Consider the following 22,597-nt stretch of genomic DNA (forward strand, 5'->3'; position numbering starts at 1 on the left):
TACAGGACAGCATAAAGGTTCCTTTCATGAATCCAGTGATCACTTTTCCACTATTCATTAATGCCTAACAGTCCTAATTCTATATGTTGTTTCTCCACCCAGAGAAAAAAAACAGAAGGTTCTGGACATCCGGAAAAATGTGAAGGATGCCATTGTGGTAAGTTGTAGGCTGTATGTAGCCTACTCAAATAAAAAATATGATGTGCTGAGATTTGTATGATATAATGTACATGGTCACACCCTCTGAGATTTGTTTCCTGCAATCCCATTTGACTGATAGACTGGCTTTTCCCCATGTGTCCGGCTTGATGTCTGTGTTTTTGTTTTTATCTGCTTTGTAGACGGTAGTTTCGGCGATGAGCACGTTAATACCCCCAGTTCCAATAGGTAACCCAGCGAACGAGTCCAGAATTGACTACATCAAAAGTATAGCACCTCTCTCGGACTTCGACTACACAGAGGTAAGGGGCGACCGTCTGTCAAACTGACTGATCTGTACATACATGCATACATAGAGAGAGAGAGATCTTTACAGCTTGTTAGTTATGCCCTGAGAAGCAACCTCAATGCATTGATCAGGTCTTTGCTATTCATAGATTCATAGTGTATCCAACTCTGATTGAATTTATACATTCAGTGGACAATCAAATACAAATAATGTTTAAGTCTATTTGTAGTCAGGTTGTTCAAAGTGGAGTCTGTTTAAATGCTGATGCCAAACATACGGTGACTATGAAAAAAAGTTATGCAAGCTTATACTGAAATAGCCACATTCACTAGTTTCCACTAGCTCCATTTGCAATTTCTTCTTGGAGGAAACAACGAGAAGCGAGGGATTTTACATTTGTTCTGAGAAATGTTCAGATCCTACATACAAAGGATAAGAGTCCATTCAAAACCATCACCTACTGGGACATAAGCTATATGATTAGGCAATTTAGAAATGAATGAACCATGGCAGGGTATATTTAAAAAAAGTTGTAAATGCCTTATTAAATTGTGAAATATGTATGATTACCTGAGCTCTGCAACACGTTCTGCAAACACCCAGTAGTAAGCCACGGTGGAATTACCTTAGATGATTTCTTTACTTTGGATTTGATTGAAAGGGCCTGACGTGGGCAAATAGATGTCATTACTTCTGGTGTTTGCTTCCAGTGATATCTCCCAGCTATGAATAGAATTTTATGAGTACACAATAAAACATATGCTTTGCTATATTTGACTGCCTGGAAATATACACTAAATGACCAAAATGATGTAGACGCCTGCTCGTCAAAGATCTGATTCCAAAATCATGGGCATTAATATGGAGTTGGTCCCCCCTTTGCTGTTATAACAGCCTCCACTCTTCTGGGAAGGCTTTCCACTAGATGTTGAAACAATGCTGAGGGGACTTGCGTCCATTCAGCCACAAGAGCATTAGTGAGGTCCGCACTGGTGTTGTGCGATTAGGCCTGGCTCACAGTCGGCGTTCCAATCCTTCCCAAAGGTGTTCGATGGGGTTGAGATCAGGGCTCTGTGAAGGACAGTAAAGTTCTTCCAAAGCGATCTTGACAAACCATTTCTGTATGGACCTTGCTTTGTGCATGGGGGCATTGTCATGCTGAAACAGGAAAGGGCCTTCCCCAAACTGTTGCCACAAAGTTAGAAGCACAGAATTGCCATATGCTATAGTGTTAAGATTTTCCTGCACTGGAACTAAGGGGTGTAGCCCAAACCATGAAAAACAGACTGAAACTATTATTCCTCCTCCCACCAAACTTTACAGTTGGCACTATGGCTTCAGGCAGGTAGCATTCTCCTGACCTCTGCCAAACCCAGATTAGTCCGTTGGACAGCCAGTTGGTGAAGCGTGATTCATCACTCCAGAGAACGCGTTTTCACTGCTGCAGCGTCCTATGGCGGCAAGGTTTACGCCACTCCAGCCCACATTTGGCATCTGCCATGGAAATCCATTTCATGTAGTTCGCGACGAAGTCTTGCGCTGACGTTGCTTCCTGAGGCAGTTTGGAACTCGGTAGTGAGTGTTACAACCGAGGACAGACGATATTTACGCTCCACAGTTCGGCAATCAGTGGTCCCGTTCTTTGAGCTTGTGTGGTCTACCACTTCGCGTCTGAGCCGTTGTTGCTCCTAGATGTTTCCACTTCACAGTAACAGCACTTACTGTTGACCGGGACAGCTCTAGTTTGGCAGAAATTTGACAAAATGTTGTTGGAAAAATGGCATCCTATGACGGTGACACATTGAAAGTCACTGAGCTCTTCAGTAAGGCCATTCAATTGCCAATGTTTGTCTACGGAGATTGCATGGCTGTGTGCTCGATGTTATACACCTGTCAGCAACGGGTGTGGCTGAAATAGCCGAAACCACTAATTTGAAGGGGTGTCCACATACTTTTGTGTTTATATAGTGTATCTACACAGTATATACCCTGTAAGAGTTCCTATTGGCTGTTGGGCTTTGTTCTTTTTTTTTTCTCTTATTGGAATGTCCACAAAATCGGACATAGGCCCAAAACTTTGCTCCAATCAGGAACCTTGTTTTTTCAGACAGTGAATAAGGGTAAGCTGGCCCAGTGCACAATCTGGACACATCTGTTGGACTAGATAAATACTAATCAACTGTTACATGATTAGTCGGCTTGCTAAAAAAAGCTTTTAGTAACCTCATTTTCTTTTTTGGTGGGAGGGCGGAGTTTGGGGGAGCAATTTAAATCAAAGCCGTCCCTTCTCCCTCATAATGAATTGTTTGATGCCTTTTCTGAGTGCAGTGGGTCAAGGCAAGGCAGACAAAGCGTTGGTCTGTTTGTGCCGAGGTGTTACGAAAGATTCCAAACAGTCGATTCTTTTAGTGTCTCAGATTCCCTGTGTTGGGTCAGCGACGCTGCAGACGACATGAAACGATGATGAGAATAAGGGTCTGCTCCAGGGTTTGTTGATACTCTGTTATCTAATGCTTTTAGCTGTGTACTCTGCAAGTGCTGATGGAGGTTGTTGTGATGTTGACAGTGGATTGCTAATAGTAAACACTGATTTGTGAGTGGACCACAAACATGGAATATGGGACTTTCAAAACTTTATTTGACCCCGAGATGAGAATATCTGTGACGTACGAGCCTCCGTTTCCGCTGTGCAGAATTTTTTTTAAATGAGCTTTTGATAAGGGATCACTCTAAGAAGTAGTGGTACATGAAGTTTATTGCGTTGTGTGCGAAAAGATCCTCCCTTAATGTTTGTTTTGAGTTAGATCTGGTGCTTTTGCTTTAATGTTCAAACTAATTAGATGTAAATTAATGAATTACTTATTTTTTTGTCTTTCTTTAATTAGTTGAATTAGTCCTATTGTCTCTGGTTTTGCCCAGTTGTTGGCGGTATCTGTCCTGTATCCGTTCGTCTGTGTATTCATACTAGTGGCGGTCCATACTGTATACCAGTCGGTCAAAGATGGACAGTAGAAGCAGTAGATGTTTTGGCTGCAACATAGGTTTCATTTAATTAGGCCTATTATGTAAAGGCACATCGATTTCTGTTAGTAAACCAGCGGGCTAGTGGCTCAGACATGTGGACAAAGAGAGGCCGTCACAGCATTCAAACAAATAAATATTTTCCTCTAAAGCAGGTCCTTGTTTCATGTATGGCCTCCTATGTCACATGTAAGGCCCTGTTTCTGCCGGGACTCAAAACACCCTTTGTCTACCACAGCGGAGATTTCAAAATGCGACTTCCCCACAAAACCGTATAGAAAACATGACAAAGAATAACTTTTAGCCTTGGCCTCCGCTGACGATTTGACATTTGATGTGATGCCTTTGCTGCCATGCTATGCTACCTGGAGGCAAATGTAGATTTGTATCATCCAATTGCCGCCTGCATGTGTAACTTGTTAACGTTGCAAAAAAAAAAAAAAAGGGAATTTCTAAGAGCACTTGTACAGTGTTTAAGTTGTTTAGCAAATGGGTTTGTTTAACCTCACGTTTTGTTGAATTTCACTTGAATTAATGAAATTATGCCCTCAACTTCATGCACCATGCCCACGAGAGAGAACGAGTGAGAGAGAGACACACACATACACACACACACACACACACACACACACACACAAAATGGTTCCCTTCGGATTATTAAAACAATAACAAGCAGAGTTTCAAACCATATGCTTTAATCACTACCCACCTGCACTCGCTGGTAATTGATCATCACAACCAGTTTATCATGCATCATGACAAAACAGAGTGAAAGTGTCTTTATGTCTATCTCATTTTTCAGAGATTGCTTGGCCATTATTTAGGCTAAAATAAATATGGCAAAATATATGGCTCGTGTTGCTGCTGCTTTGGCTCAATGCTTATATTGGCAGTAGATGACATACCCTTGGTCTTAAAACACTGGGCTTTAAAACAATGCATCGGCAGTTGATTGTGGTTACATAATTGAAGAGCATACATATTTTTTTTTAAATCCATTCCAGGATTTCTTGACATGGTGCCAGTAGCGGCTAGACTATAATAATCTTAGATTGTTTTGGGGCCTGCCACTTGGCTCCAGTACATTCTCATGTGTTCCGTTTTACTAGGCCTTTTTTTTCATCTGCCCAAAGCTGACGTTTCACACTTCAATATGCAACATCACAACTATTCCTTCAAACATTTAATCTACTTGTGTCTATCTATTCTATGTAAACTATTGATGCCAGATGCCGGTATTAAGCTGTAACAATCAATTATATAAAACACACACTCCTGTTAATATCTCATGTAAATGACGGCAGTTACCAATGCAGACATTTATCTGAGACAACTACAGAAATGTCAGTACATTGGATTAATAAGGTTTGGCCAATATGGTGAGAGCGCGGTGTAAGGCCGTAGGTATGAAACGGTTAAGGAACCGTAAGTTATGTGCACAACGTCCCGGTTGCTCTCTTTCATGGGCCCCTCCGTTAGAGGCAGTAAACTGCCTTTATTCACACTGTGTCATGAGCCTCCCTGAAACTGAGCCCTGAGGAGTGTCTCCTGCTTTTTTATATATATACACACACACACACACACACACAGTTTGATCATAGTAGGCCTCCTTTGTTAAGCCATTGGCGCTTAAGTCTTTTTCACCTTGACGGCTGGACAAACCCGCCAGAATGTAGGGGACAGGGTTGAAGGGTGGACGAACCCGCCAGAGTGTAGGGGACAGGGTTGAAGGGTGGACGAACCCGCCAGAGTGTAGGGGACAGGGTTGAAGGGTGGACGAACCCGCCAGAGTGTAGGGGACAGGGTTGAAGGGTGGACGAACCCGCCAGAGTGTAGGGGACAGGGTTGAAGGGTGGACGAACCCGCCAGAGTGTAGGGGACAGGGTTGAAGGGTGGACGAACCCGCCAGAGTGTAGGGGACAGGGTTGAAGGGTGGACGAACCCGCCAGAGTGTAGGGGACAGGGTTGAAGGGTGGACGAACCCGCCAGAGTGTAGGGGACAGGGTTGAAGGGTGGACGAACCCGCCAGAGTGTAGGGGACAGGGTTGAAGGGTGGACGAACCCGCCAGAGTGTAGGGGACAGGGTTGGATAATGGGCGAACCCACCAGAGTGTAGGGGACAGGGTTGGATAATGGACGAACCCACCAGAGTGTAGGGGACAGGGTTGGATAGTGGACGAACCCACCAGAGTGTAGGGGACAGGGTTGGATAGTGGACGGGATTAACACCATACACTGCAGTATGGAGTAGTCTGGCTCTCTGTGACTTCATTTGGCCGGCATAGCATACATAGCATTTGTAAACAAAGTGAGATCAGTCATATGTTTTAGTTAGTAGGCTGTTGATGGCAAGATGAAGACCGATTTAATCCAAATTAAATGGGGAAGCAGAGATCCTAGTGGTTAGAGCGTTGGGCCAGTAACCGAAAGGATCGAATCCCCGAGCTGACAAGGTAAAAATCTGTCGTTCTCACTGTTCCTAGGCCGTCATTGTAAGTAAGAATTAGTTCTTAACTGAAAATTATAATTTGAGTCGCAGACCTCCAGTCTTGTCTGGATAAGCCCGCCCTTCAGACAGACCTCCGCAATGATGTTTTGTAATGCTTGCTGAAGACACTGAGTACTACTGTGTAACTGTCTCCCCCACCCAAACATCCTTAAACCAAAATAGACCATTGATAATTGCAGATGAATCCGATATTTATCTGTTTTAGTTCTAAGAAGGTTCCCTGAAATGCCGTGTGACATGTTTGTGAACTTTTTGGGGCTATGGGGTGTTTATTGTCAGGCTGGGATTTCAATACATTTAGGTCCATTCTTCTCTTTGTCAGCCAGTGACAAAGTAATACAGCAGAATTGGTAACAGGACCAGATTTTCTTTCTTTTTCTTTCTTACTCTCTTGTCTCACTTGTTCTTTCACTATCTCTCTCTGTCTCTTTCTCGATCTCTTTCTGTGAATCCTTTGTCTGGGGCTCATTTGCTCTGGGCTGCATCACCATTTCCTAACAGCAGAGATTTAGACCAGATTAGTCGACTCTACGGCATGGCACAGACAGTCTGGCAGTCAGACAGACAGACAGACAGACCGACACAGACAAACAGACTTGCAGGCAGTCAGTCAGTCAGGCAGACAGTCAGGCAGACAGTCAGGCAGGCAGGCAGACAGTCAGGCAGACAGGCAGGCAGACCGACACAGACAAACAGACTTGCAGGGAGTCAGTCAGTCAGACAGACAGACACAGACAAACAGACTTGCAGGGAGTCAGTCAGTCAGACAGACAGACACAGACAAACAGACTTGCAGGGAGTCAGGCAGACAGGCAGGCAGTCAGACAGTTGAGATTTGCTTATGTTTTTCGACCAGAAAGTGTGTGTGTCTGTGGTTGTGGTGGTGTGTGTGGTTTTGTGTGTGGTTGTGTGTGTTTGACAGGAAGGGAGGTTTTGAAGTGTAACAGGATGTAGCTGAGAGACGCAGGATCACGCCTCACTGGCGTTGTGACCAGCGCTGTGTCTCCCCTGACGATCTTGTCTGATGGTGTGTGTGTGTTCGAGAACTATTAGTTTTGTTGATGACTCATCCTAGCCTTATGTATGACAGTAAAGCTATACCTGGGCCAGAAACGCAGGCTCTGTAAAATGACTTAGTGCATAGCTGTGCATTGGAAAATATATCTAAGAATCCTTTGTCTCATTGTATTCGCCAACTTGGTTTCTAAGCCGAAATACATTCAAGGGGATCGTTCATGGGACTTCATGTTTGATGTTGTTTTCATAAACTTGATGAACCATTGTATTCAAAAAGGGATGACCATGAATAACAATGTGGATATCGCTGCATTCACGGTTTATGGAATATGTATCCACATGCACAAACTGAAACACTGGAGCATTTAGTGACAGAAAAACCATAGCTGACAGGCAGGCTACCCAAAGGGCTTCATTGAGTGAGTTGATTACTCTTTACACGTGACTGAGAATGTCGTCTCACCAGAACTTTGTCTTTTCATTTGTCTGTGGTTACCATAACACAACCGTGTTGCAGAAGACACAGGAAGAATTCCCTCCCTCCCTACACACACACACACACACACACACACATATACACACACCACACACACATATACACACACCACACACATATATATACACACAACACACACACACACACATATACACACAACACACACACACATATACACACAACACACACACACACACACACACATATACACACACACACACACACACATATACACACAACACACACACACACACATATACACACAACACACACATATACACACAACACACACACACACATATACACACACACACATATACACACAACACACACACAACACACACACATATACACACAACACACACACAACACACACACACACATATACACACAACACACACACAACACACACACACACATATACATACATACATACACACATATACACACAACACACACACAACACACACACACACATATACACACAACACACACACAACACACACACACACATATACATACATACATACATACATACATACATACATACATACATACATACATACACACACACACACACACACACACACACACACACACAGTTGTTTTGAGCTGAACGTCCACAACCTCCTTGTGTTCTAGGTCCGGTATCAGACCATCCTGAACATGGCCTTTACATGACTGTGATGTCACCCGTCACCTGGACATTACTGTGGCCCTAACGACTAACAGTCACATCCGCCATAGATTGACCCTGTGTTGTGGCACTAAAGACAGCGGTATCCTAGCACAATCTCCCTCTCTGGTCCAATGGTGGGTATACAAGGGATAGCGTTGATACCCAGGGGTGGGTGAGTGTGCCCAGGGAGTCTGAGGTGATCGCACTGGTAGCGGTGTGGAGGGACTGGAGGATGCCCGAAAAGCAGCCAGGGACGTCATTAGCCACAGGCCCATGGGCTAGTTGTTTCTAACCCATCTTCTCTTCGCCGCATCACTAATGAAGGCTTAGGTTCAGTAAAGGACGTGCTGGTTCAATGGAAGGGCTCCTAATGGGCTTCAGTGTTTTGTTTATGTGTTTTTGTGTCACCAGGTGCTCCCCAGGGCTCAATGTTGGGCCCTGTGAGTTTTGACTGTGGGGTCTCACAGGGCTGCTTTAGTATTCCCCATCCCTGTGATAGGCTGCCTGTCAAATAGGGTACATATGTTCTCTACAGTTATTTTTATTTATTTTTTTTGCTCAAGTGTTTATTTTTTTCTTCAGGAATTGAAACTTTTTATTATTGTGGATTTCAGTAGACTGGGTACCTCTCCTTTTTGCACTCCACAATTAACTTTCTTAGCCAATTTTTGGGGGGACAAAATTGTAGAAAATTATAGGCTGTGTGCTTGTCAGTCGTTATAGAACGTTCTAGAGCACCCTCATTGCAATCCCTGTGATACTGACAGTCTTAGGTTGAGTCGACAACAGTGCAAGTAATGACTCATATGGGGGAAAAACATCCGATTTTCCTCAGTCATGAGACCGACAGGACCTGGCTCAGTGTTATTGTAACGTAGTAACATGGCACACGTTAAAGCAACATCCCCATATCTTCTCCATTCTCCCTGTAAACACATAGTACAGCAGCGTCTGGGCTGATACGGGCAGATGAACTGTCTCTGTGTCCTCCTCTCCGCTTAGCGACTTCCTGTTCTCGCGGTGAGATCATCAGCCTTGGCCAGGAAACTGCCCTGGCATGCAGATGCACTCTGCTTTGCATGTGGCGAGAGAGAGATCCTGACTCGGTGCATCAAAATGTCACCTGTAACTAATGGGAGCAAAGAGGAAGTCTGAGAGGTGCGGTTGTGCTCATATACACAGCTGGATTTCAGTGTGTGAAGGGAGACATTCACAGTAAACCTGTTAAATGAAGCTTATTAAGATTACGTTTCGAGGTTATTACCATGAACTATCTTGAATATTTTGCACATTACAGTGTGTGGAGGAATTGTTTTTCTGATGGTAGTAATTGAGGTGTGAAAGTAAAAAAGTAACCTGTCAAAAATGAGTAAATGGCCTCCTACTGTGTTTTTGTTTCTAGAACATGGTTGACACGTTTTTTGACAATAGATACACGGTCGATACTACACAACAGTTCAGCGCAGACTGTTTAGCTAAATCGTGAACAAGCTGCCATTTACAAGGTTGTTCAAACTTCACTCAAGGCCTTGTTGCATCGGCGTTAGCGACTTTAGCATCTGAGTTTGTTTTGCATCTCTGTTGCCATTTGTTTGCCTGTATTGTGGTTATTATGCGATGACCCCACCGGGGGACTAATTATTGTAAACCCAGCTCTCGGCTCTCTCTAAGGAACAAGCGGGTAGGAAAACAAGTCTTCTCTTTCTCAGAACCTCACTCCCTCTCTTCTCTCTTCGCCTTCCTGCCTCCACTCGTCCCTCCCTCCCTCTCTCTTTCCCATTGGTATACTTCTGAGGCAGAAGACGGCAAACGGTGTGTTTTTTTGTGTTGCATCAAAAAAAGTATTTTGTATTTTAGTGCTGGTTGGTCCCTAAACGTTCAGCTTTATATTGTCACGTCTTTCTCAGTTGGGCTTTTTAAAGTGAACCTTTTTATATTGGTGTGTCTGTGACTGTCTAGAAGACACCGCTGCCATGTTAGATTAGCCCGGACCTCATATGAAACAAGTCCCCTTCCCACCCTCCTCCACTACACAGGCAAGTGGGTGGAAGAGCAGTCTATCATTGAACAGGTATTTATGGGGATGTTCATTCTCAGGGAAGGGTATAATTTCCCCTTATTCTTGTTTTTTTGTGTTGACGTCGTGAATGAATCAGACGTTTTCCACCGTAGTTGTACTTCTCATCCTATAGGACCAGTCAGTTCACCCGCTGCACCACCTGAGTAATGTACACTGATTATCTACCATGCTGCTACAGAGGACACTCGCATCAAATGTACTTTCATCTATCATGCAAATGTACAGCAAAGCCAACGTGATGACAAGTTGTCTCTCTTGTCTGAAACCAAAGCTCCTGTTGAAGACGCCGTGCTCCCTGAGCTGTCACGTGTCTCTCCTTCTCCTAACCCCGTCTCTCTCTCTGTCTCTCTCTCTGTCTCTCTCTCTCTGTCTCTCTCTCTCTCTGTCTCTCTCTCTCTCTGTCTCTCTCTCTTATTCTCTTTCATGAACAACAGGAGTTCTTTGAGCATGCCAAGCAGCTGTGGGACGATGAAGGCGTGAAGGCTTGCTTCGAGCGCTCCAACGAGTACCAGCTCATCGACTGCGCACAGTAGTGAGTACCCCCTGGGCCCCAACCCTCGTGCCCTCCCTTCCTCCCCATCTCTCTCTTCCACTCTCGCCATTCTTTTCCCATTCCCCTTTCTCCTCTCTACCCTTCTCTCCCCAATGCCCCTCTCCACCCTTCTCTCTTCCTCCCTGTCCATTTTCTCCCTCTGTCCTATCCCTTTATCGCTCTCCATTCCCCTTTCTCTTTCCATTCCTATACCTCCCTCCCCATCCCTCTTTCCATTCCTCCCTCTTTCTCAAACTCCATCCTTTCCTCCTATATCCCTCTCTCCCATCCCTCTTTCCTCCTATATCCCTCTTTCCTCCTATATCCCTCTTTCCTCCTATATCCCTCTTTCCTCCTATATCCCTCTTTCCTCCTATATCCCTCACTCCCCCATCCCTCTTTCCTCCTATATCCCTCTTTCCTCCTATATCCCTCACTCCCCCATCCCTCTTTCCCCATCCCTCTTTCCTCCTATATCCCTCACTCCCCCATCCCTCTTTCCCCATCCCTCTTTCCTCCTATATCTCTCTCCATCCCTCTTTCCTCCTATATCTCTCTCCCCCATCCCTCTTTCCTCCTATATCCCTCTCTCCCCCATCCCTCTTTCCTCCTATATCCCTCTCTCCCCCATCCCTCTTTCCTCCTATATCCCTCTTTCCTCCTATATCCCTCTCTCCCCCATCCCTGTGGACTCTCCATCTCTCCATTGACGTTGCGTGTCTCGCAGTCTGCTAACCCGAACCCCCAGAAGCCCACGTGCCAGGTGCCCTGTTGTGACGACCAAAAGACACGCACAGTTGCGTTCAGATAGTACCCTTAAGACCGTATGTTGAGACGCACGCTCCCGGTGAAGAGAGGAGAGGGCTTTTAGCGTTGTTCACAACACGTGTCTTTTACCCTCCACTGAGGTAACTGTGCTTTCAGGCTATTTCACCCAGTCACATTGATGTCCCCCAGTAAGGTAGCGCTACCTGGGGTTTAACATGTGGATCCCTTGGAGGCTTGGTCCAAATAACAATGTTTGTGTTCCATCTCAGGGTGCTGGCAATTACCGACTGAAATTCATACCACCCCAATATAATTTTTCTGGTTAGCGGTGCGTGAAGAAAACACACGCAGGCACACATGTATTGTTCTGCATAACTACTCATCCCCAAGTAACAGGTGACAACCCCTGTTGGAAGAATCTAGTGGAGAGGTTGTTGAAAGTACCTTAATTAAGCCAGTCCGGTTGTTTTACGTGTAAGGATATTCATTGTGTGTTACTCAAGCTTCCTCGTTAATGAAAGGTGGATTCCCTCTGAGAGGCAATTTCCATCCCATCACAGCCCTGGTTGCTCTCTCAACCAATGATGCGTCTCCGTTGACTCTCCTCATGTGTCCTGGGCATTCTGATTGGCCTTTTAGACCTCATATATAATCACCCATGGAGCTCTGACAAAGTCTTCCAAGTCCTCAGAGGTGCTCTTCAGGGAGTTTAATGGCACATAATGTTTTGGCTATTTGTGTATGTATGAATATACACAGTACCAGTCAAAAGTTTGGACACACCTACTCATTCAAGGGTTTTAATTTATTTGTACTATTTTCTATGTTGTAGAATAATAGTGAAGACATCAAAATGATGAAATAACACATACAGTTGAAGTCAGAAGTTTACATACACCTTAGCCAAATACATTTAAACTCAGTTTTTCACAATTCCTGACATTTAGTCCTAGTAAGTATTCCCTGTCTTAGGTCAGTTAGGATCACCACTTTATTTTAAGAATGTGAAATGTCAGAATAATAGTAGTGATTTATTTCAGCTTTTATTTCTTTCATCACATTCCCAGTGGGTCAGAAGTTTACATACACTCAATTAGTATTTGATAGCATTGCCTTTAAATTGTTTAACTTGGATGAAAACATTTTGTTTTGCTTTGTTATTATAGCCTTCCACAAGCTTCCCACAATACGTTGGGTGAATTTTGGGCCATTCCTCCTGACAGAGCTGGTGTAACTGAGTCAGGTTTGTAGGCCTCCTCCCTGGCACCTTCTTTTTCAGTTCTGGCCTCACATTTTCTATAGGATTGAGGTCAAGGCTTCGTGATGGCCACTCCAATAGGTACTGGTGCACTTCACAAAATAGATGGCATCATGAGGAGGAAAATTATGTGGCGATGTTGAAGCAACATCTCAAGATATCAGTCAGGAAGTTTAAGCTTGGTTGCAAATGGGTCTTCCAAATGGACATTGACCCCAAGCATATTTCCAAAGTTGTGGCAAAATGGCTTAAGGACAACAAAGTCAAGATATTGGAGTGGCCATCTCGAAGCCCTGACGTCAATCCTATAGAAAATTTGAGGGCAGAACTGAAAAAGTGTGCGCGAACAAGGAGGCCTACAAACCTGACTCGGTTACATCAGCTCTGTCAGGAGGAATGGGCCAAAATTCATCAAATTTATTGTGGGAAGCTTGTGGAAGGCTACCCAAAACATATGACCCAGGTTAAACAATTTAAAAGCAATGCTACCAAATACTAATTGAGTGTATGTAAACTTCTGACCCAGTGGGAATGTGATGAAATCAATCAAATATGAAATTAATCATTCTCTCTACAATTATTCTGACATTTCACATTCTTAAAATAAAGTGGTGATCCTAAGTGACCTAAAACAGGGAAATTTTACTTGGATTAAATGTCAGGAATTGTGATCAACTGAGTTTAAATGTATTTGGCTTAAGGTGTATGTAAACTTCCGACTTCAACTGTATACTATAGTATTTACTGTAGTGTCTTTGCGGACTGTAGTATACTGTAGTATTTACTGTATAGCACTGTAGTGTTTACTGTAGTGTTTCTGTGGACTGTAGTATACTGTACTATTTACGGTAGTGTCTTTGCGGACTGTAGTATTTACTGTATAGCACTGTAGTGTTTACTGTAGTGTTTCTGTGGACTGTAGTATACTGTACTATTTACGGTAGTGTCTTTGCGGACTGTAGTATTTACTGTATAGCACTGTAGTGTTTCTATGGACTGTAGTATACTGTACTATTTACGGTAGTGTCTTTGCGGACTGTAGTATTTACTGTATAGCACTGTAGTGTTTACTGTAGTGTTTCTGTGGACTGTAGTTTACTGTATTATTCTAGAGTAAGTACTGTATCATTTATTTTGTTTTTTGTGCGTCTGCAGAACCCGACCCCTTATTAGATGATTATTTGACCCTCATTAATAACTATCCATTTCCATAGGCGACGGTAACGCCTATTATGTAACATACAGTGCAACATGTTGTTGTCGACGATGTGCTTGAATGAGAGTAGACAATATGTGACTCAAGGTTATGATTTCCATAGCTTTTGTTTAAGAGGAGCACTCCAGACACCACTTGGCTTGCTGGCCGAGTTCTAGTCTCTGATTGTGCTCCCCTCTTCGGTGTGAAGCAGTGTTTTATACCACCGGCAAGTTCTGTGACCATGAAATACACACAAGTTGTCCCTTTTCTAATCTCCAGTCAGTCAGAACGTGGCTGTGAGGTGTTTGGATTGGAGTGGCATGAAATATGTGACGTCAGACCCCCTTGTTGTTCCTCTCCTAGGAAGACACACGTTATGCTGAGGCTTACAGAAGGCAGACACACACCCGTCTAGTGTTTGTTCTGGCTAACTGTGTGTGTGTGTGTGTGTGTGTGTGTGTGTGTGTGTGTGTGCACGCATTCACATATCGCTCAATGCCATGACGCACAGTAACTCCACTGTATCCATGTTTAACAGCTCTATCTCGTTTCCATTGACAATATCTCTGCCTTCTGTATACTGAAACAAAGTGTCACCCGTTGGGGCTAGGAGGAGGAAACTGTTATCTGTCAGGGTCCATAACTGACGCTTAGCTCTAAGTTAGCATGACAGCGCATTTCAACCTCTGTTCCTGTCCATTTAGCCGTAGCTAGCAGGATAACGTGTTGTTTCTAGTCTGCTCACTTTGTTTCGCCTTAAAGGTAGATTCCGCGATTATGATGTCATTGTACACAGCTGGTAGACAAACGTCAACTCTGCCAAGGCTGCCACTATTGGCTGTTTAAAATCTGTTGATGTCGGTAAGCAGGAAGACGCCCTTCTGTTTTGATGATGTCATGTTGCTGTGTCTTTAAGTCGTGATTGTCCATTGGTGGCTGGTTCAGAGCCATCATCAGAACCAGCATCTACGTGGTGCTATTCTTAGGTCCTCCAACGTGTAAAGCAATGGAAACTGCTGAGCAATCAGTGCTCACTAGCACCCCCTTGTTCAGTTAGCTGCTGCCATCTCTTCAGCCCCAATTGAAACGCAAAATGATTATAGGCCGATCCAAGTGCTTGTGTCAAAGAGGAGGCCCATATTGACGTTCCACAATCCTATAAGCCAGTCAATACCGACTGTATATTGTACATGTAGGGCTGTTTTTGGGAGGAGGGGTAGATCAATTTTCAGCATTTGAATTGATTTCAATGTTCTGTTCCATTGCCTAGTCCGTTGGAGCCTTTGGGCCATGCAATGAAGCATCGTTGTTTGGAAAAGCCCATGAATGTCATGGAATGGCTCGTTTGTTTCATTCCACTTTGTTTACTCATTAGTGTTTGTTGTCCAGAGTTTGACTCAACTTGTTCTAAAGTAAAGGGTCTTGACGTTTCAACTTTACTTTGTACTTGTTGCACCCTGTATCAATACAACACAGTCAGTTGTGGGTGTATTACACAATTAAAACAGCAGTGAACAAATTGCTATTTACAAAACTATATATATATATATATATATATATATATATATATATATATATATATATATATATATATATATATATATATATATATATTAGATAACAACCTGATATAGGGATGCAGTCCAACAGTTTAACTTGCCAACAACAACCATACCAAAGATCCTAACATTCGTCTAGTTTTCTATACAATACTCTGCCGTAGCTTGAGAGCTAGCATCTAGAGGCACTTCCCTTTGTGTACCATGGAGTTGATCCCCTAGCTTGCTGTACGTTTCAGTAACTGATATCATACCAGTACTCAAGAATTCCTCCCTCGACAGGTAATCTCGGCTTCAGGCTATGAAGTAGTCCTGATATACAAAACTCCAATGATTTAAGCCCGTCAAAATGGATACCTTCAACCTGTGACTTAACGTTTTAATTTTGCTTAAAAACAACATGGCACGCATGGTCATGCAAACATATACACACAGGGGCGCAACTTTGACAGGGGATGGGGGGGAGTTTTATCATTGCTATGCGATACAAAACGAGGCAACGGTGTGCTTTAGGAACTTGCTAACGCCTCTGAACGGTCGGGTAGACTGTTTGGACTGTTTATCCGACTTGGGGGGGGGGGGGGGAATAAGAATAATGCCGCCCTCCCACTTCTAAAACCACAGTTGCGCCCCTGTATACACACAACAACTGTATGTTGTACTCTCAAAGCTACACGGTAACTCCTGTCGGCTGTGTCACTGATACTGGTAGCTTAGTGGTTAAAGCGTTGGGCCAGTAACCGAAAGGTTGCTGGATCGAATCCCCGAACTGACAAGGTAAAAAGCTGTTGTTCTGCTCCTGAGCAAGGCAGTTAACCCACTGTTCCCTGGGTCCCGAAGACGTGGATGTCGATTTAAGGCAGCTCCCCGAACCTCTCTGATTCAGAGGGGTTGGGTTAAATGCGGAAGACACATTTCAGTTGAAGGCATTCAGTTGTACAACTGACTAGGTATTCCACTTTCCCTACTGATGTGGTCATGTATTTGATAGCTACCACCTCCAAAACATTAGTGATAGCATGGTAAGTGTTAGCACGATAGATGTCATCATTAGCTTAGCACAGTGGTGTGTGTGCTCATTAGCATTAGCATGCTAAAGCCGTAGATCCTGGTGTGTGTGGTCATTAGCATGCTAAAGCTGTGTGCGCTAGCTGCAGATCCTGGTTGTTTGCTCAGTAGGCAGTAGGAAGCAGAGGACACTGTTGATGTTGCAGGCTGATAAGGCCTTAATATAGTCCTGTGGGAGCACAATAGGTGCCCTGTTCTGGCTGGCCTGTTCTGTTTCTAGCTCGGCGAGAGCATTGTGCGTACACAAACCCTGCACTCCCTCTCCAGGCCAGCCCTAGTTAATCTAGATGGTCCTATGTGGAGACTCCCAAGTGCACTGTTTTTTTTTTCCCTGCCCAAACCAGATTGTAAGCAGCCTTTATTTGAGTTTACGTTTCTGTCTCAGCTCTATTTCAAACTGTGCCACTGTCTGCCCAATGAACGTTATTGTTTTTGTTTTGTTGACGAAGCGGAGGTGAGGAGCGTCGCACAATTACAGTACATATTCTGTTGTTCTATCAGTGATGTCATGGGGGAAAAGCACTTGTTTGCAGTAATGTCTTTGTTGTAAAATGGATTTGACCATTAAGGGTTCCAGCTTTAAAGATATTCTCCGGTACTCTTGTATACCTTTTAGCCAGTAGTTCTGAAAGTAGTGCTCACGAGCCAAAAGTGGTCCCCTAAAATTGTGTACTACATCACATACAGTGGGGCAAAAAAATATTTAGGCAGTTATTTTCCACCATCATTTGCAAATAAATTCATTAAAAATCCTATAATGTGATTTTCTGGATTTTTTTTCCTAATTTTGTCTGTCATAGTTGAAGTGTACCTATGATGATAAATTACAGGCCTCATCTTTTTAAGTGGGAGAACTTGCACAATTGGTGGCTGACTAAATACTTTTTTGCCCCACTGTATGTGCACCACGTCATTGCTCTCTTACTCTGCTGTGTGGGTCTTGCTAGCTGTGACTCAAATGGCGAGGGGCTGAAGCCCATTGGCTGAAACTCGAATTGCTGGCCAACTCGAATTGCTGGCCAACTCGAGGGCTGGCCCACTCGAGGGCTGGCCAACATGGGGAAAATGTAAGGGAAATGGCACCGCACACCTTCCAGAAAACAGATGCTTTCAAACTAGGAATTTCTTGGCTAATTGAGGCACAGATGTAGGATCTTAATTTGATCACCCTGTTGCAGGAGAACTTTATCATTTCCACTTTGGCATTTCAGACTTGAAAAATGTATCAACCCTACAAAAATGTCCATTATTATAATCTACATAATAATTCCTATTGTTGCAGGAATATTTTCCTGCTGTATCAAACTGGCTTAAATTAAGATCTGTAAAAACCTTATTCTGCATATAGATTATGCCTGTATGAACTACACATTTAGACATCCAGCCCAAAACGGGAGGTTTAAAAAAATACGTACTAGTCGCCAAAGTACCGGAGCATGTCGCCAACTCTGGTGATCTAGTGCTTTTGGAATTGGCTTTGGCTGAACGCGTATACCCTGAAAAACTAGTATTGAGATTTCAATCTGAGATCAATTAATGTTCTGATTGAGGTGTGGCGTTCACCAGTTATGTCAATGAATTCAGGAATATCAGACTTCCTATGTACATTTGCCATACAAGGGCTTCCTCGAAGAAGGGGCAAGGGCTTACTCAGTACAGTTGAATTCAACCACACACTGTGCCATTGTTCTATGATACAGATGCCTTATCTTAATTTGATCATCCTGTTGTTGCAGAAAGCTCGCTCAAATTAAGATCTTAAATATGTAGTGTTCATGTGGTTCTGCCGTTGTGCTGGATTTCTTCCAGATTATACAACGAGGAGCACCCGGGGTCAAGTGTGTAGCCTGGCCACCGGAGGTCCTCTGTAGATCAGTTTGTAGAGCGTGATGCTTCCAATGCCAGGATAGTTGGTTCGTTTCCCAGGACCACCCATACATAGAAACTGTGTGCACGCGTGACTGTAAATAGCTTTGGATAAAAGCATCTTGCTAAACGGCATATACTGCATAATGTCTTATTGCCCTTATATGGCCTGGCTTGTTTTGATGACCATTGCAGTTGTTAGTTCTATTTAATTCTGTGGTTGGACCCTGGTGCTTGAGCCACATATACTGGGCATACAGTTAAATACATAAAAATTACAATATCATGATAATGAAGTATTCTATGACCCAGTATAAATGGTACAATCTGTAGGGGGTCCAATCAAAAACACACATTTTGACCAATGGGTAAAATGTAGGTAATTATGTAGATACTACTCTATGAAAAACCAATGTTCTAAATCTAATATCTCTATCATAATCCGTTCCAAAGTTATTGGAGTTTGTCCCTTGTAGGATGGCTAGAATTAGGGTGACTAAATCAATGGAGGCCAGAGAAAAAAAAGTGGTAACAAATCTGGAAAATAGCATTGAGTCTGCTAGGCTGGATGCTGTGCGAGAGTTGATGCTAACTGACAGGCTCACCGTTTAACTCATCTTTCTTCTCGAATCCAGAGGACATAAAACAATATAGAGGTAAGATACATATAAAGTAGATTTTAGATTTAGCATATCTGTCTGTTTTTAAGTTAGAGATCATTTTTTTTTGCATGGGCTGCATCTCAATCTGCCGATGTCGGCCTTCCGCATCTGCAGTGGAAGGTGGCAGAGCTACATAAGTTAAAAGAATAAATAATAATTGGCTCGCTTTAAAAAGAAGATGGAGCACAGACTATGAAGGGAAAAATATTGGAGTTTTGGTGCAGTTACAGTCAACTAGTGCAACAATAACGATACGATATATATATTATCCAGAATAATATCCCGATTTTGTAACTTTATCGTTTTTCTTTTTTGATCACTTCTTTGGGCAGAGTGAGGTGCACACCCTACAATATGGCCTGGAATCAGAATCAACAAGTACATTTACACATACTGTACTCAGTATTTTACTTGGTGACATGGTGCTGCTAGTGATAGACAACATTTAGAGACAGAATATTCTCACAGAGGAGTTTACATGAAGTTTACATACATTATATACAAAATAATCTGAACAAAAATATAAACGCAACATGGAACAATTTCAACAATTTCACTGAGTTACAGTTCATTTAGGGAAATCAGTCAATTGAAATAAATGTGTTATACCCTATGAATATCTGGGAAGGGGCACAGCCATGGATGGGCCCGGGAGGTCAGAATATGTTTTTCCCCACAAAAGGGCTTTATTACAGACAGAAATGCTCCTCAGTTTCATCAGCTGTCCAGGTGGCTGGTCTCAGACGATCTCACAGGTGAAGAAGCCGGATGTGGAGGTCCTGGGCTGGTGTGGTTACACGTGGTCTGCGGTTGTGAGGCCGGTTGGACTTACTGCCAAATTCTCCAAAACAACTTTGGAGGTGGCTTATGGTAGAGAAATTAACAATAAATTCTCTGGCAACCGCTCTGGTGGACATTCCTGCAGTCAGCATGCCAGTTGCACAATCCCTAAAAACTTGAAACATCTGTGGCATTGTGTTGTGTGACAAAACTGCACATTTTAGAGTGGCCTTTTAGTGCCCCCAGCACAAGGTGCACCTGTGTAATGATCATGGCGTTTAATCAGCTTCTTGATATGCCACACCGGTACATGTGGATGGATTATCTTGACAAAGGAGAAATGCTCACTAACAAAGATGTAAACAAATTTGTGTGCAAAATTTGAATGGGAAAAAAATAAGAGATTAGGACCGTAGCATAGGACCATTGGGTAAAAATCACAAAATTTCAGCTAAAAGTGTGTTTTAATTTAGAAAATCTGTTCCCACGAATAAAACAAGAGACATGATCGTGTCTCAATATAATCAAGATATAAAATCATTGTTATTTTGAAATAGTCTATTTTGGGGTTTAGTTGTGGTCAACCATAAAGGCAGATTAGGAGCATAGCATATGACCATAAAGACAGATTAGGAGCATAGCATATGACCATAAAGACAGATTAGGAGCATAGCATATGACCATAAAGACAGATTAGGAGCATAGCATATGACCATAAAGACAGATTAGGAGCATAGCATATGACCATAAAGACAGATTAGGAGCATAGCACCACAAAAAACAGATTAGGAGCATAGCACCATAGACACATTAGGAGCATAGCATAGCACCATAAAGACACATTAGGAGCATAGCACCATAGACACATTAGGAGCATAGCACCACAAAGACAGATTAGGAGCATAGCACCATAGACACATTAGGAGCATAGCACCACAAAAACAGATTAGGAGCATAGCACCATAGACACATTAGGAGCATAGCATAGCACCATAAAGACACATTAGGAGCATAGCACCATAGACAGATTAGGAGCATAGCACCACAAAGACAGATTAGGAGCATAGCACCACAAAGACAGATTAGGAGCATAGCACCATAGACAGATTAGGAGCATAGCACCACAAAGACAGATTAGGAGCATAGCACCATAGACACATTAGGGGCATAGCATAGCACCATAAAGACACATTAGGAGCATATCATAACACTATAAAGACGCATTAGGACCGTATCATAGGACAGATTAGGACCGTATCATAGGACAGATTAGGACCGTATCATAGGACAGATTAGGACCGTATCATAGGACAGATTGGGACTGTATCATAGGACAGATTGGGACCGTATCATAGGACAGATTGAGACCGTAGCATAGGACAGATTAGGACCGTAGCATAGGACAGATTAGGACCGTAGCATAGGACAGATTAGGACCGTATCATAGGACAGATTAGGACTGTATCATAGGACAGATTGGGACCGTATCATAGGACAGATTGAGACCGTAGCATAGGACAGATTAGGACCGTAGCATAGGACAGATTAGGACTGTAGCATAGGACAGATTAGGACCGTATCATAGGACAGATTAGGACTGTAGCATAGGACAGATTGGGACCATAACACCATGAAGACAGACTTGGAGATGACTACTCTGTGACTCATTCAGTATCTATGTGTGTACATGCGTATCTGTGCCTGTCTGCTTCTCTGAGTGTGTTTGTGTACGTGTTTCTGTTTCCGTCTGTGCGCATGCGTGCATCGAGAGAGAGAGAGAGAGAGAGAGAGAGAGAATATGCAGGAACAGCTGGAGAGCAGAACAGCTGGCAGCAGCCCTGTATTTTAGGCCCCAGCCAGCGCCTGTGGACTTCTGTCCACTACTCCTCCTCTTTCTCATCCCCCCTCCTCTCCTCGGGGTCTCTCCCCCCCCCCCAGCTCCTCAGAGCTTATGTAAACGAGCTGTGGAGCTGGGGCGAGCTGGAGCTATTTTTAGCAGTGCGGAGTTGCAGAGCACAGGCTGGCTGCAGGGTCACGTGGCTGTGTGGCCAAATCAAAGGGAGGAACCCACCAATAGGCTGTAGACAAAGGAAGGTCAGGCACACACACACACACAGAGAGAGAGGTGGTCTGCACACATACACATTTAACAGACACACACACAACACATACTAGGTACTGTAGTAGTGCATGGGTCTTTGAGCACACACACACATACATGCGTACATACATGCATACTGTACACACACACTCATAGACTGTACTACTTACATACACATATAAAATGTTCTCTGGTCTTTAGTGCACACACTAGCATAAACACACACCCACACCCACCCTTACTGAGAAGGTGAGACAGTGCACATATAGATTGCTTTGCTTGTGCACTCACACAGTCCTGCCAAACATTCAACTCAATCAAGCCACACGGGCTGAAGGCCTTAGGAGAGGATATCATTGTGACACCAGCTCTGATTATAGCAAAACACACACACCACACACACACACAATTGTGGTGCTACTGGATAGGGATAGGTGGCCCCTAGAGGAATGTGTGTGTGTGCTTGCAGACAGCTCATCCTTGTGTGAAGCCCCCAGTGCCTTCCACCCCCTCCTCTATCACTCAGGCGCGTGTGTGTGTGTGTGTGTGTGTGTG

The 22,597-nt window shown here is 43.6% G+C and overlaps 1 protein-coding gene across 5 annotated transcripts in view; it reads left to right on the top strand.

Moving 5' to 3' along the window:
- LOC139420185 (guanine nucleotide-binding protein G(olf) subunit alpha-like) overlaps nt 1–22,597 on the top strand; it is a 62,410-nt gene that overhangs the window by 11,178 nt on the left and 28,635 nt on the right. For all 5 annotated transcript variants that reach the window (XM_071169978.1, XM_071169979.1, XM_071169980.1 and 2 more), the window contains exons 3-5: nt 103–157; nt 342–461; nt 10,685–10,782. In XM_071169978.1, coding sequence (XP_071026079.1) covers nt 103–157; nt 342–461; nt 10,685–10,782 — 273 coding nt within the window. The remainder of the gene's footprint in view (nt 1–102; nt 158–341; nt 462–10,684; nt 10,783–22,597) is intronic.

The sequence above is a fragment of the Oncorhynchus clarkii genome, chromosome 11 (genome assembly GCF_045791955.1).
Source record: "Oncorhynchus clarkii lewisi isolate Uvic-CL-2024 chromosome 11, UVic_Ocla_1.0, whole genome shotgun sequence".
In the NCBI taxonomy this organism is placed as follows: domain Eukaryota; kingdom Metazoa; phylum Chordata; class Actinopteri; order Salmoniformes; family Salmonidae; genus Oncorhynchus; species Oncorhynchus clarkii.